This window comes from Cyprinus carpio, chromosome B18 (genome assembly GCF_018340385.1).
Source record: "Cyprinus carpio isolate SPL01 chromosome B18, ASM1834038v1, whole genome shotgun sequence".
Lineage (NCBI taxonomy): Eukaryota > Metazoa > Chordata > Actinopteri > Cypriniformes > Cyprinidae > Cyprinus > Cyprinus carpio.
In genome coordinates, this window is record NC_056614.1 from 19,923,036 (window position 1) to 19,940,153 (window position 17,118).

The window sequence follows — 17,118 nt, forward strand, 5'->3', positions numbered from 1 at the left end:
GATACAGTTTAACAAATCAAACTAAACTAAATAAACAAGTAATGAGTAAGCCAAAAATTCAGTGACCAACTCAAAGACATTTGCTTTGTTTCTGAATAAATCAAATGTTTGAAAGAATCGATTGAATGAATGACTCATTTATTAATGCATTTATTTATGCAATGATATTTCTTTCTAAAGCTGCTTTCCTGTAATGTCTATTCAATGCTTTTCCTTCGTTTTTTTTTTGCATTAAAATATATATTTTTCAGTTTATAGTAAGAGAATTGTGCTTAATTGTAATAAAATAATAAAAAGGCTAAATAAATTATTTACTGTTATAAAACAATAAAAACTCTTCATAAATTGTTTAAATTTTTTCCTTTTGAGGTAAAACAATTACCGGTCACACTTTACTTCAAGGTCCAATTCTCACTATTAACAAGCCATTAACTACGACTTTTGCAAAAAATAAACTCCTAATTTGCTGGTTATTAATGGTTAGTAAGGTAGGCCCTAGTTCAGTTTAGGTATTGGGCAGGATTAGGGATGTAGAATATGTACTATGTATAAGTACTAATAAACAGCAAATATGTTAATAATATGCATGCTAATAAGCAACTAGATAACAGTAAGAATTGGTCCCTATACTAAAGTTTTACCCAGTTACAGTACCTGCATATTCACCCGCAAGTTCATCATAATTAAAATTTTGTATGAAGGAAAACAAGTGAAAACATCATTAAAATGGCTAGAAATTGATAATTACAGGGCCTCAAACAAGCTTCTCTGTAAATTCCAAGCCAACATGAACACCACTTACACACACACACACACACACCCCCACAGCACATGGCACCTGATGGGCGAGACGCTGCCACACACTGAGCTGATTTAATTAGAGCTTGTAGCGGATGCCGAAAACAGATTTCCTCTCAGTGGCGATCCGACACCTCCACCCCAGCATTACACACACATCACATGCACACACTGCAGCAGTCACTCTAGAGATACTCGGATAGTTACACTACTCGTAAACAAACACAACAGTCTCGTTAGCACAAACACACAATTCAGTAATTAATGAAAACACCAAAGCTAGCGGCACAAACAAGACAACTAGAATGCGCTCATCAAACCGTGTCCTAACCAAGCATGATGTGATAAAAGTAATATCCTCCATGTTAATAAGGAGTTTTTGTCTTAATTCATGACCAATTCAAGCAAAGAGCAACAGGAAAATTTTTTAGACAGTGTGTGTGTGTGTGTGTGTGTGTGTGTGTGTGTGTGTGTGTGTGTGTGTGTGTGTGTGTGTATGTAATCTGAAACCTTTACAATTAAACATAAGAACTCTCCACAGCAATAGCACTAGACTTTGGTTTCCTTTCGCACAGCACAAAAATTAACAGACTGCATTTTTCGGTCATTTTCTTAATTTATTATTTAAGTAAAAATATATTTCTTGTATAGGCCTATTTTTTTCATTATATATATATATATATATATATATATATATATATATATATATATATATATATATATATATATATATATATTTATACACACACACACACACACACACACACATATACATACATATATACATACACATACATATACATATATATACACATATATATATACACATATATATACACATATATATACACATATATATATATATATATACACACATATATATATACATATATATACACATATATATATATACACACATATATATACATATATATATACACACATATATATATACATACATATATACATATACACATACATATATACACATACATATATACATATACATATACATATACACATACATATATACATATACATATATATATATACACACACACACACACATACATACATACATACATACACACACACATATATAATGCACACATATATTAACGGTTAATAATCAATTAACGAGCGTCGGTTGTCAGTTAGGAAAAATAACCAAAATGAACACCCCTACTTAAAAATAAATAGAAACTAGAAATGAAATAGAAATAAAAACAAAAATTGAAACCAAATTGAGGAAAAAAGCATGAAAACAAAAAAGAAATAGAAACTGCACAATAAAGTTATAAACAATGAAAACTATAATAACTGTGAATAACAATCACTGAAGCTGCAATGAGCTATAGACTCAAACACTGATGTAAAACTGCGGCTAGTCAGTTTTGTTTTCGCAAAAGTAGAAAGAATAACCCTGATGGACAGTCTGACTGTGGGTAAACACGTTGTGTGTTTCCAATATCCATATGTTCCTGTGGATTCACAGTTGTCAAAATGTACGTTGTTTTGAACACTCTGACAGCAATCCATATTGGCATCATAATCAAGCTTTTTAGCAAATGTTCCAACATACAGTACATCCATACTGACGGCATGACTGAACATCTGGAAGTTGTACTAGTTTTCTTAATGCTGAATGTTCATTTGATGTTTGACTGATAGAATGGAGGACGAAAATAGGAGAGAGAAAAACAAGACACTCACTGTTGCCGAGTTCTTTCAGCTGTTGCTGCAGGGTTATGGAGGCGTTATATGTCCTAAAAACCTTTGCAGTCAATCCTGGCATGAGGGAACTCAGGTGTTTATTCAGCGTTTGAGTCTGTAAAGGCAAAAACAAGACATTAAAGGTAGCATTCAAACACACACACACTGAGAAATCATCGAATTTTATTATACAGCTTCACTGTGAACCACAAGATGGCGCTGTTGCTTTTATTGTCTAGAAATAAATACACAACAAAAAAAAAGATGTCTGAAACAGCAAATCTCAATAGGGCAATCTTTTTTTCTTTTCTTTTTTTTTCTCTCCTCCAAAGATATCAGACATTTTTCCAACTTTAATGGATCTGTGAGTGCAGGAGTATGGGTTATATGTTCCAGACATAAAGAAAACATCCATTAAATCTGGCTACATCAACAAGATGTGTCTTAAAAAGGGCTCACAAAGTTGTCTGATGTGCATCCACATCATACTCATTCGAAAACTTCTCAACAGTAAAACCTTGCTCACTTTTCCTTTACGACCATAATACGAAAAATCCAAATATTCACTTCACAATCTTGTTTTGTGCGACCCAGTGGAATACACGTACAGTCACACATCTGCATTCTAATGAAGCTAGATGCGTTTTCTTAAAGATACTAAATGCTTATGACACAGCTGTGTCCTAGCATGTCAACTGCTACTAATGTTCAGCACACGCACTGCCGTCTGATGACACGTGCATGGCAAGACACTTAACGCATCTGTCTGTTCGACACCATTCACCAGGGAACACTGTGACATTTGGGCTAGGACACCCAGTGACTCAAAGGAACAGCAAAGAGTTTGTGTGTGTGTTTTTTTAACCAAACTATACTTCTGGGAACACTGCTGCAAAATGTCCTTCAAATGTTAGCTAAACCTGACAAGCTACTTGTAGGGACCTCCTCATAAAAATGACTAAATGTCTTTTTTTAGCTCTACAGTTGTATTATAGGATACGACTATAATTACCAGACAAGCAGATTAGTTTGTATGTAATTATAGTTGGCCTTTTTGCCATTTTGTGGATATGAATAACAAGAGACAAAACAACAGTGGAAAGTCAGTGGAAATGACAATGTGGATTCAAGCATCTAAGAAAGAAACATTAAATTGTGCACAAAACAAAAATCAAACAAAACAACAACCAAAAAAAATACTGAAATCACAATGTGGAATCAAGCCTCTAAGAAACTCTAATTCAAATGTGAACAAAAAGCAAAACAAAACTCGAAACAAGAAAAAAAAAATAAAGAAATGACAATGTAAACTCAAGCCTCTAAGAAATTCAAATGTGCACAAAACAAAATAACCAAACAAAAACAAATAAAAAAACAGCAACAAAAAATAGAACACCAAAAAAGGGAAGTCGTGGCCTAATGGTTAGAGGGTGCTTTCACATCTCTAGTTCGGTTCATTTGGTCCGAACCAAGGGCAAACAATTATACATTGTAGCATTTTTCAGCTTTTTTGGTTCCTTTTCACACCACACTGATTGCTTTGGTCCGAACCAGTTGAAAAAACGAACCAAAATGCAGTCACATGACAACATCCACATCACTCATTGGCCATGACGTATTTCCTAAACTGCTTTTCGATTGGTCAGAATTTACGTGCGGGAAAATTCCAACATAAGAGGAAAAGCCAGCAAACAACACTGAGACAACACAACTATGGAGAGATGACTGCGCGGGCTGGTTTTGTCCCTGGCCATAATCTATTAAATTGTTTGTATACACCACAATATGCAAACAATACATTTCTATAATGAAGCGCGGATGCGGCTTGAAAACAACGTTCTAATGCACTGCAAACGGCGAGCGGGCATCGCTCGTAACTTCAAGCGGAGGCGTGCATTAATCCACAAGCTGCCATACTAAAGTGCAAACTGTCAACAAACACTTCCTCATCCCATAATGCACATCGCAGCTGACTACAGCAGCTGGTTTAGTCCAAAAATGATCAGTACTTTTTGCAGTTGGGTCTGTTCGAAGTCGGATCACGTTCTCACCACAAACAAACCGCTCCAGAGTTCATTTGAAAGCGTACCGAGACGACCTCTTCAAGCAGGTCTCGGTACGCTTGTTTGGTCCGCCTTTGGGTGCGCACCCGAGTGCGATTGCTGCTTTCACACCTGCCCAAACGAACCGCACCAAAGTGGGAAACGAACTCTGGTACGATTCAACTGAACTAAATGAGGCAGGTGTGAAAGCACCCAGAGAGTTTGACTCCTAACCTTAAGGTTGTGAGTTTGAGTCTCGGGCCGGCAATACTACGACTGAGGTGCCCTTGAGCAAGGCACCGAACCCCCAACTGCTCCCCCGGCGCCGCAGCATAAATGGCTGCCCACTGCTCCGGGTGTGTGTGTGTGTTCACTTCTGTGTGTGTGCGCACTTTGGATGGGTTTAATGCAGAGCACGAATTCTGAGTATGGGTCACCATACTTGGCTGTATATCACATCAATTAAAATCTTGAATCACTTTCACATATATATATATATATATATATATATATATATATATATATATATATATAAATAGAATTTTTATGAAAAAACTTTTATGGTATATTTTCTCCCATTTTAATGTATGCATATCTTACCACAGACTTCTTATAAAAGTAATAGAACAAGTAATAGGTGAGTTAAATACTCCATTCGTATCCTCCTATGCAAGCATTCTCATTAAAATGTTTCTGTTTAGATAGCTAGGTAAATGACTGCATCTGACTATGTGTAATCTATAAAACAGTGTATGTTCTATTGAGGGTTCAGCCAAGTTAAAGACACTTATTTTTTTCTGAGCATCATATATGCACACATTTAAGCACACAAGCTTAAAAGCACATCAGCATGTAATAAGATTTGCAGCACTTTGTGAAAGAGGGCCAGTATTACTCTGCCGCACCCTCTCTCGTTCACCCCTTCGCTCGGCCTTCCACCGAGACAATCGGAAGAGCCCAAAGTACAGATTAACGTTCCCCCTCCACGATGGGCCACCATTACCAACCTGACCTCACTGAAAGGGCACATTTCTCTCTCTCTATCTCTCTCTCTCTCACTCACACACACAGTTTTACAATTTTCTCTCACAATTTGTCTCTCTGTCCTTCAATGAGGGAAGAATCTTTCGGCTGCAAAAATTAAGACTGAAATAAATATATAAATATATATATATATATATATATATATATATATATATATATATATATATATATATATATATGATATATATATATATATATATAAAAACAGGCTGAAAAGAAAAACTACCATCCTTTAGTGAGAGCTTTTATGATGCAAGTCTCTCGAGAATTGTATCCCTCAGAATGAAAAATCTATGATTCTGCCGCTGTTTCAGAACATTACACTCACATTGAGTCGATCAAAGAGGTCGTCTCCTTCTTGCTTGTTTTCCATGAAAAGCTTGAGGTTTTTGAAAACCTGAAACAGAAAACACATGTTAGCTTGTTTATCGTATGCACAGAACCGAGGTTGAGAGGAAAGGAAAGAGAGGGAGAGGCACTCTCAATTATATTTGACATTTCGCAGAAGTCCTGTTTTCCTCCACTCCTACTAAATAAACCAGCTAAAATATGCATGGAACTAATTAATGGTAGCAGATGTGGTGCTTTTAAATCAGTCTCATTTGAATAACAATTTATCCTTGAGCCAAATGCATGAAGAAGAAAGTAAACAGATCGCTCGTCAAGCAATGACAGTATTTATATTTCTGGAACATTTTCCCCCAATTTAACACGCTCGTATGGTACTAATGATTGATTCATATGCTGACCGTCCTGTCTAATAAGCACACAGAGGGGATATCAATATTAATATGATCACATATTCAACACTCACCCTAATATGGTCAGATATCGCAGGTCCAAAATTCTCAGACCATTAACGAAAATGATTATTTTTTTCATTTTTGTAATACAGCTGAACATTTTTCATTACAAGTTATATTATCAGCATAATAGTTTTAGTAAAAACTTGGACTGGGACATTAAAGTGAATTCTACAATGTCTTAGTATTTGTTTGTTTGTTTGACAGCAACACTTGAGTTCATGTAAAACCAGATGATAATATTCTCCAGCATGATTTGAGATGCTCTGAAAGTGGAAGTAAATCAAAACTCAATAAAGGAATTATGTAATCAATGTTACAACTTGGCTTAATTAGTGACTTAAAAATAGTGCAGGATCTTAAATATTTATTTATTTTCCTTTAAAGCATTCTTGTTTTTATTTTCATTTCTAAAATTAGGATTTAGGATTTCTAATGCAGCCTCAGACGCCTGAACATTTATTTTATTAAAATAACAGAAAAGGAATAACAGCATATTTACAGTAATGAATCTAAAACCAAAGATCAGCTTCAGATGATTATTCATTATCCAGATTGTTATTCATTATGCCTATAACAGGGTGATGAGGAAGTAGGGGTTGGTTTTCACCATACCTGCAATTATATTTGACATTTCCGCACAGTCTGCCTGTCGCCAAATAAATTTGCAAGATGTTCAGAAACTAATTAATTTTCACTTGATGAGCTTCTTTCAGATGCTCTCATTTACATTATGAGGCCTATGCAAGCAAACAAGTTCCAGCGGCTGAGCGCATAACACATCTCACACTTTTCCTCTAATGTGACCTGCTGCTTGTGAACAGTGAAGAAACAATCCTTTCTACAGCTATGAACAGTGCTAAAATAACAACAACCCACCTGTTATGACTAAAATTACCATAAAACATTCATTTTTTTTCAGCTGGTGCTCTAAAGAGGTAGTTGATAAAAGGTCTAGATTTGCATTTTATGTAAGAGAGAACAGATCAAGCACAATTCAGTATGCAAATAAGGCAAAAAAAAAAAAAAGATTTTAACCCGTGAATGGAATATTGTCAAAATTTAATAGAATTATTAGAAATTTATACAACTCAAAACACAGACCAGACACAGAAATACAGATACAAGCAAGCTCAATCGGTCGTCTCTTAAAAAATCCTTACCCTTTTGGTCACCGGGACCTTGTTGTAGTAGCGGATGCAATCTTTACCCAAGAAGTCGAACTCTACCACACACTTCTGACCGTCCAGTGTGTCGTGTAAAGTGATGTGCTCCACACGTAGTGAGCAACAACCCACGGTGTCTGCCGTCTCGCCCTCTTCCTTTTCATTACCTGCTCTCAGAGCCAGCTGAAGAGTTTAACACAGACATACACCTGCTTCATACAGACACAACACTACATCTCCAGAACATCTTAGTGAAAACTCTTAGCTGTTTGTGAACATTTGGATATGACAGTGGGCTGAAAACTGCAGTATGGTACAGCTGTTGTACCAATGTAATAAGAACTGGCTCATGAAACCTCTGATACTGGATCTAACCTTTGATCCAGTATCTCAACACAGAACTCTTTGAAACTGAGGAAAAGATGCTTGCCTTTAAGAGATATTTCCATAAAAAAAATAAAATAAATAATAATAATAATAATAATAATAATTGAATAAAAAAATAATTAGATTTACAAGAAATTATTGCAACATTGTTCATTATATATATATTTTTTAAAGTTGCAATTGCAATTTGGTCTTGTGAGAAAAGTTAACGTAAAACTGCGGCAAATAAAGTTACTGTTATGTGAACTGTCGTAACTTAAAACTTAATTCCAAAACAACCATTAATTGAAACCAAGTTGCAAAAATATCTTGTTCTGATTTGGCAACTCAGCTTCAGTAATCAAAATTCATTAACACACAGTTCAAAAGAGCTCAAATAACATTATAAGTTAACCACAGGGGGGAAAATGTGTCAAAACGTACAGGTCATTTCTCAAAAAATTAGCATATTGTGATAAAAGTTCATTATTTTCCATAATGTAATGATAAAAATTAAACTTTCATATATTTTAGATTCATTGCACACCAACTGAAATATTTCAGGTCTTTTATTGTTTTTAATACTGATGATGTTGGCATACAGCTCATGAAAACCCAAAATTCCTATCTCAAAAAATTAGCATATCATGAAAAGGTTCTCTAAACGAGCTATTAAAACATCATCTGAATCAACTAATTAACTCTAAACACCTGCAAAAGATTCCTGAGGCTTTTAAAAACTCCCAGCCTGGGTCATTACTCAAAACCGCAATCATGGGTAAGACTGCCGACCTGACTGCTGTCCAGAAGGCCATCATTGACACCCTCAAGCGAGAGGGTAAGACACAGAAAGAAATTTCTGAACGAATAGGCTGTTCCCAGAGTGCTGCATCAAGGCACCTCAGTGGGAAGTCTGTGGGAAGGAAAAAGTGTGGCCAAAAAACGCTGCACAACGAGAAGAGGTGACCGGACCCTGAGGAAGATTGTGGAGAAGGACCGATTCCAGACCTTGGGGGACCTGCGGAAGCAGTGGACTGAGTCTGGAGTAGAAACATCCAGAGCCACCGTGCACAGGCGTGTGCTTTTGAACCAGAAAACAGCGCAGAAGCGCCTGACCTGGGCTTACAGAGAAGCAGCACTGGACTGTTGCTCAGTGGTCCAAAGTACTTTTTTTTCGGATGAAAGCAAATTTTGCATGTCATTCGGAAATCAAGGTGCCAGAGTCTGGAGGAAGACTGGGGAGAAGGAAATGCCAAAATGCCTGAAGTCCAGTGTCAAGTACCCCTTAGTCAGTGATTGGTCTGGGGTGCCATGTCAGCTGCTGGTGTTGGGTCCACTGTGTTTTATCAAGGGCAGGGTCAATGCAAGCTAGCTATCAGGAGATTTTGGAGCACTTCATGCTTCCATCTGCTGAAAAGATTTATGGAGATGAAGATTTCGTTTTTTCAGCACGACCTGGCACCTGCTCACAGTGCCAAAACCAATGGCAAAATGGTTTACTGACCATGGTATTACTGTGCTCAATTGGCCTGCCAACTCTCCTGACCTGAACCCCATAGAGAATCTGTGGGATATTGTGAAGAGAAAGTTGAGAGACGCAAGACCCAACACTCTGGATGAGCTTAAGCCCACTATTCGAAGCATCCTGGGCCTCCATAACACCTCAGCAGTGCCACAGGCTGATTGGCTCCATGCCACGCCGCATTGAAGCAGTCATTTCTGCAAAAGGATTCCCGACCAAGTATTGAGTGCATAACTGAACAATTATTTGAAGGTTGACTTTTTTTGTATTAAAAACACTTTTCTTTTATTGATCGGATGAAATATGCTAATTTTTTGAGATAGGAATTTTGGGTTTTCATGAGCTGTATGCCAAAATCATCAGTATTAAAACAATAAAAGACCTGAAATATTTCAGTTGGTGTGCAATGAATCTAAAATATATGAAAGTTAAATTTTTATCATTACATTATGGAAAATAATGAACTTTTATCACAATATGCTAATTTTTTGAGAAGGACCTGTATAATATTATGCTAATTTTTTGAGTGGGGATTTTTTTGTGTGTTTTTCTTTGTTTTATAAATTTGTCAGGAAATAATGCACCATGCTGTCCTCTGTGATATCTCCTCAATCTCTGCTGTATTTATTCTCACCAGGCATTTTAATTGACATGAACTGATTACAGTACACTCTAACTCTTTGGTCTTTCTAAAATAAAGTCATCATGATTGAAAGCCCAGTGATGTAGTGCAAGTACACAAATTATGTTTGTGTGGCCTGACCTTGTCAATAAAGTAGAGGGCTACGGCTCTCTGGCGTGTGCCCATCTGTTTGGACTTGAGGTCCTCCTGGTACTGGGCTCGGATGGCATCCACACATGTCTTCAGTTTACGAGCCACCTCATACTTTTCCCAATCCTTCTCACCCTACAGGAGACAAAAAAGTAACAAAGAAAAACCAAATGATCTGACATGGGGCAGCTCATCCTGACACACCATGAGTGATCAGTTTTAAAGTACCATCTTATTCCAAAGGAGCAGATTGAATTATGAGGTGATGTAAACTGTTTCATAAGAGACTTAAAAAATAGCTTAAAGACTTTTTTTGCCAGCCTTTCCTGTTCAATTTTACAGGAAGTTGGGAACAGAAAATATCAAAAGGCTTATATATTAGCTAAAAGTACATTTACTAGCATACAGATGACTTCAAAATAACAGACACAAGGTCATATGACGAATTAATGTAATCTTTAAGAAAGAAAATAAACTCTATAATGAGAAGAGTAATAAAAATACCTTTGGATAAACCAACCTCAGGTTTGTCTGAATCCAGCCACTAGTTACTCTGTTGTCACAGCAACAGCATAGTTACAAAACATAGTGTAAAATAATTTAAACTTCACTAATTCAGCACATATAAAGCAACAGGAAGCAGACAAATGAAAGGATTCGGGAAAGAAAAGCAAAGTGATGAGGCGGTTCGGAGACGGTGTTGTGAATCTGTTCTTCTTCAGTTATAATTAAGTTTCTTGAGAGGTGTCCATCACTCAGTTCTGATGAAAAGAATCGCTTTGCTTCCTAATTTAATTAGTGAGAGGAAGTGAGTGGAACGAAGGTGAAGATGAGGTGCTGAGCTGAAACTAAGTGAGCGTGATTCGGCAGAACGCGAGAATACACGTCTGTTCTGTTTGATTGGCCCGGACTCGGCGCTAAAAATGATGCGTCATATAATATCTTTTATTATTAAAGGTGTGAGAGAGAGAGAGTGTGGGGGTGTGGAGGGGGTGTAGATGAGTTGGAAATGAAGAAATGTACAGGCAGAGAGAAAGAACAGGGCAACAAGTACGTTTTAATCAAGTGAATAATAATGTACTCACTAAAATATTACTCACATCCCCAGACTTTAGACTAACTGCATGAAGTTGCACCAAGATTGCAGCTTATTCTGACCAAGAACCTTTAACTTGTATAAAAAAAGTTTGTCCGACCAACATTAAAACAAAACAAAAACTATGATTTGTTGTTTATAAGTGTTCTTTTGGAATGGGTTTATCAAGGTATGACTATACTCCAGTAAGTTCTTTCTAGAGCAAAAAAAGGAATAAAAAATAAAATAAAATAAAAATAATGATTAATAAAATATAAATTTAGTTACCATAATAATACCTTTAAATAATAAATGATGTTTAAGCGCTAAAGCTTTGAATTTGTAGCTGAGACTATAATATATACCTTAAGTTTAGAGTTGGCATTGAGCATCACATATTTACAAGATCCTTGCACATTCTCTGTCCAGCTTGCTAGCCATGTTACGGTGCTGTCGTGACGAACTTCCTTCCAACGATGACCAGCTGGGGGTTCTGGGATACGAGAGCCCCTGTGGGGTAAATTCAAACCTTACACTTCCTCTGAACATAACACACTGATTGCAGAGTGAAACATTACTTGATATTGCATATGTTTGTTTTTTCAAAAGAGCTCTTAAGGGAACTTTCTATGAAAAATAGCTGTGACGTGCTTTTGTTGGACCTTGCATTCATGCCGGAGTGCTACAGCAATGATCCTACTTCTGAACATATAATACAGCTTGAAAAAGCAAAGCTGACAGTGGACTGTTACGACAAAGCCTCACTTGCTGCAGTTGATGATGACGTCTTCAGGCTGAATCCTCTTCTTCAGCATTCCCTGTTTAGGATGGTCTCCTCTGCCTCGGAAAAGCCCTGGAGGTTCAATCTTAAAGTTCCCTATGCGTTCACGATGGTGGTCCAACACACAGTATCCATACTCATCAACAATTTTTTGATTGGCCTCTTTGTTAACCTGGAGAACATTTATCAATTCAGAGAAACATCCGAGGAGCAAAGATTGTAACTTTGATTTATACTGTATTTAAAACATTCAGATGTTATGAAGAAATACTTACCAACTTCTCCTCTTTGCTCAAGTTCTTCCTGGCTTCCACCTTCTTTATATGCATAGCATGGAGTTCCCCAAAATCACACTTGTTCAGATCCATTATTAGCTGTCTCTCCTCCAAAGTCATCTCCTGTGCAGTAGAGCATGCATAAACCATCAAAACCAAGACTTTGCAAATGAAGTTTGAACTAGGATAACTAAAGACGTCTGTGAATTTGGATCTCTGTAGTTTTTACTAAGAATGTTTATTGTCTGGATTTTGGGTGTTACATTAGTATTATTTATGTACTATTATAGCATTTATTAATATTTATTAACAGTTATTAAGAATTCATTTTAATTGTAGTTTACATTGTGTTAAATTACATTTTAAAGGTTTTTTTTTTTTCATTTTATTACATCTAGTAATTCAACTTATTTTAGTGAATTGTACGGAAGAGGATTAGGGCCAAGCAATAATAAAAAAAATAAAACCATCTCGAGATTAAAGTCATTATATTGCGAGATTAAACTTGTTAAATTTCGAGAAAAAAAAGTCGAAATACAATCTTGAGAATAAACTCATGAAATATTGAGAATAAAGTCGTTGTGTTTCGAGATTAAACTCGTTAAATTTCGAGAAAAAAAGTCTAAATACAATCTTGAGAATAAACTCATGATATATCGAGAATAAAGTCGTTGTGTTTCGAGAATAAACTCGTTAAATTTCGATAAAAAAATGTCGATATACAATCTTGAGAATAAACTCATTAAATATCGAGAATAAAGTCGTTGTGTTTCGAGAAAAAAAATCGTTAAATTTCGAGAAAAAAAGTCGAAATATAAACTTGAGAATAAACTCATTACATTACACGCCATTAATGGCAATGCCGTACGGTTTTAATTTATCATAGCTGTCCAAGTGCCAGAGTGCATTTGGGTGAAGCCAGCGATAACCTTGCATTTGTCCTCTGGTTGTCATTTCATGTTGGACAAAAGCGAGTAGCCTACATCGCGCAAATTGGACTGATTTTTTTCTTCTAAAAAGACCTAGCCGCTTGCAAATTCTCTTTAAAAGTTCGTGTGCTAATTATTATTGTGTCATAATTAGCTAAAGTTGATAGTATTTCTTTGTTACTGAAAGATATAGGCTATGCAATGAACTCTGATCGAATGCGTTATTCTCTACATTTCATTTCGACTTTTTTTCTCGAAACACAACGACTTTATTCTCGAAATTAAATGAGTTTATTCTCACGATTATTTCGATTATTTTTCTCGAAATTTAACGAGATTTTTCTCGAAACACAACGACTTTATTCTCGAAATTAAATGAGTTTATTCTCAAGATTGTATTTCGACTTTTTTTCTCGAAATTTAACGAGTTTTTTCTCGAAATACAATGAGTTTATTCTCGATATTTAATGAGTTTATTCTCAAGATTGTATTTCGACTTTTTTTCTCGAAATTTAACGAGTTTAATCTCGAAACACAACGACTTTATTATCGATATTTCATGAGTTTAGTCTCAAGATTGTATTTCGACTTTTTTTCTCGAAATTTAAAGAGTTTAATCTCGCAATATAATGACTTTAATCTCGAGATGGTTTTATTTTTTATTATTGCTTGGCCCTAATCCTCTTCCGTAGAATTGCCATGTTTTTGGGTTTAGGTTTTTTTTTTTTTTATCTTGTATTTATTTTTTTTATTTTATTTAAGCTTTATTCTAACTTCTAAAAAATGTTTTAATAGTAGTTAATTATAATAACATTGTTACCAGTATATCATGTGAAATCCACTAAAATACACCAACATTTTTAAACAGTATGTGCTAGTTTAACATTATACACATAATTAAAAGAAAAAATTAATAGGTGTTAAGGATCAGACCAGACGCTGCTCTACAGTGGCAATTCTGAACAGCAACTTTTCTTATTGATTAAATTTTATTTTCAAATTGGATGCGATGCCAGCAGTACTTGAACCACCAACTGTTATTTTACACAGAAAGTTGGCATAAAGGTCTAAATCCATATTGAAGGTTCACCAGGCAGTAAAATTTATATATATATATATATATATATATATATATATATATATATATATATATATATATATATATATATATATATATATATTTTTTTTTTTTTTTTTTTTTTTGCTTTAGCTGCTATATTCGAAGAAGGTTAAAATAAATTAGGAGAAGCATTGTGACGCAACACAGACATTCCTACCCAGATGTCACTTGGTTTCTCAGAGGACCCCAGAGTAGAAAAAAAACAGTACATAACACGCACCAAAATTTGTCCCGAGGTTGGGTGAGAAAAACAGATTTGGAAGGGATTCAAATCAATATTGAAGGCTGTGAAACACAAATTTAAATTGACTCCTCAGGGAAAACTAGTTCCATCCAAACAGGGCTTTTAAGATAGTTGCTGCTCACTTCATGTCTACCAGACATCTGATAAGTATGAAGTTGAAGGTGCTGTTTTGCATCCATACAGGGTGATAGACCAAGCACAGATTGCTTGAACCAAGTGAACTTTGGCTGACCTTGAGTAAGCGTGTATGTGTGAAGATCAGAGAAGGCTTACACAGACACACACTGATGTTTTTTAGGACCACATACACACTTAACCACAAGAACTGCACATACTGTATCCGAACTTGGCCTTTTTCTGTATCAGCAGCAAGAATTGTTACAACGTGGATTATGTGAAAAAAAAAAAAATAAAAAAAACTGATGAGAGAGAATGAGTACTGTTTAGCCAATGATTCTTCTGACAGTAAATGCTTTGAATCATCACACTTGGAGTAGAACTTTTGATGAACAATATATTAAAATAGAAAACATTTATATTAAATTGTAATGTTTCACAATATTATTGTTTTCACAGTATTTCGATTAAAAATGCAGCCTTGGTAAGCATAAGAGACTAAAATAATAACAAAAAAAACAAGCCCAAACTTTTAAATCATGGTGTATATCGCTCAAATGTTAGAAATAAGCTGAGCTATGACTTTGCTCAGGGGTCAAAATTTTGAGTGATTACAGCAGGTATTTGAGTAGTCCTGTCATGAATTGCAACCGGAAAACCGCTCACATTTTTATTTTAAGATCCAATTCTCACCATTGACAAAAACCATTAACTACAACTTCTGCCTCAAACTCCTAATTTTCTGCGTATTTACAGTTAATAAGGTACAGTGGTGGGCAAAATTATTAGAACACTAGTAATTTCACCAGTGAGTTATTTCTATTGTTTGCTGCAGTGTGTCAGTAGGAAATATCAGTTTACATTTCCAAACATTAAAGGGGTCATATGATGCAATTTAAATTTTTCCTTTCTCTTTGGAGTGCTACAAGCTCTTGGTGCATAAAGAAGATCTGTAAAGTTGCAAAGACTAAAGTCTCAAACCCAAAGAGAAATTCTTTATAAAAGTTAAGAGTCAACCACACCCTGTCTATGTCACGATGTGGGAAAATATGCATAACACCGCCCAAATGTTCACGCAAAGAAAGAAGGCATAACTTTGATTATTGCTGTTGCCGCCGGCGCCATGTTGTGGAGATGCCATTTCATTGTGAAAGTGAAAATACTTTGTTTGGCCTCCCAAAAGAGGTCACTAGAAATCAGTGGTTAAGTTGTATTTACAACACTGTTCCAGAACAGTTCAACCCAAATATTTAGTGTGCAGAACTTTTTATGGAGGACTGTTTCCTGATCCTGGGAGAGAAAACTACAATGCCGGCTGTTCTGACTCACAGTCTATAAGTAAGTTTACATATGTAAAGGATTTGCCACTGATGATTCAAACGCGAGTTTTGAGCAGTGTAGACGAGTAAAACTTGTTGTTTGTCGTTTCTCTGATCCCAAATGCAGATTTAATGTTTACTCGGCGCGGCGCAAAAACACAGTATAAGTCATTATAATCTGTAATAATGTCCCCACTGGATGCAACAAATGGCTCGTTTGTAATGTGTTTTATTGTGTTTGTCTTGTCTTGCTGGTGTTCTGACCTGGACACGAAGCACAGTATGACAAGGGGCGTAACATTACGTCACACGCTTGAGGCATTCGGCCAATCACAAAGCACTGGATAGCTGGCCAATCAGAGCACACCTTGCTTTTAAGACTGATGAGCTTTGCATTTCAGAAAGGCGGGGCATAGAGGAGAAACAATAATGTACAGTATGTGGAAAATAATGTGTTTTTTGAACCTTAAAATTCATAAACACATTTAATTACACCAAATAAACAAAATAATGTTCTTTTTAGCAACATCATACCCCTTTAATTTTGCCATTAATTGTCTCCAAGATGGTTCAAGAAACCTAGTTGCAAAGTTAGTTGAAAAACTATGCACAAGTGCACCTCGGAAAAAGCTGCTTTAAATGCAAAGGAGGGACTCACCAAATGTTGATTTATTTTCGTTAATAGAAGTTAATTGATGAAGAGAATCTATTTATGACATTATTTTTGACAGTATCCTAATTTTACATTTTAACAGTACTGTAGCATTGCAGGTAGGTTTCTTGAAGCATCTTGGAGACGTTGCCACAGTTCTTCTGGATTCAGTCTGTCTCAGTTTGTTCTGTTTCTTCATGTCATTCCAGACAGACTGGATGATGGTGAGATCAGATCTTTGTGTGGAGCACTGGCTGTTGTCAGACTCCTTGTGCAAACAAAAATCTCACTGGATTATTACAATTAATGGCAAAATGAATGTTTGGAAATGTAAACAGCTATTTACTGACATACTACAGCAAAAGATAGAAATAACTGAC

The 17,118-nt window shown here is 35.7% G+C and overlaps 1 protein-coding gene across 2 annotated transcripts in view; it reads right to left on the minus strand.

Moving 5' to 3' along the window:
- The window catches only part of zgc:173742 (DNA topoisomerase I, mitochondrial), a 32,208-nt gene that overhangs the window by 1,164 nt on the left and 13,926 nt on the right, over positions 1 to 17,118 (minus strand). For both annotated transcript variants that reach the window (XM_042744279.1, XM_042744281.1), the window contains 7 exons: positions 12,358 to 12,480; positions 12,067 to 12,254; positions 11,667 to 11,811; positions 10,218 to 10,361; positions 7,564 to 7,749; positions 5,926 to 5,994; positions 2,512 to 2,626 (listed from right to left, as the gene is read on the minus strand). In XM_042744279.1, coding sequence (XP_042600213.1) covers positions 2,512 to 2,626; positions 5,926 to 5,994; positions 7,564 to 7,749; positions 10,218 to 10,361; positions 11,667 to 11,811; positions 12,067 to 12,254; positions 12,358 to 12,480 — 970 coding nt within the window. The remainder of the gene's footprint in view (positions 1 to 2,511; positions 2,627 to 5,925; positions 5,995 to 7,563; positions 7,750 to 10,217; positions 10,362 to 11,666; positions 11,812 to 12,066; positions 12,255 to 12,357; positions 12,481 to 17,118) is intronic.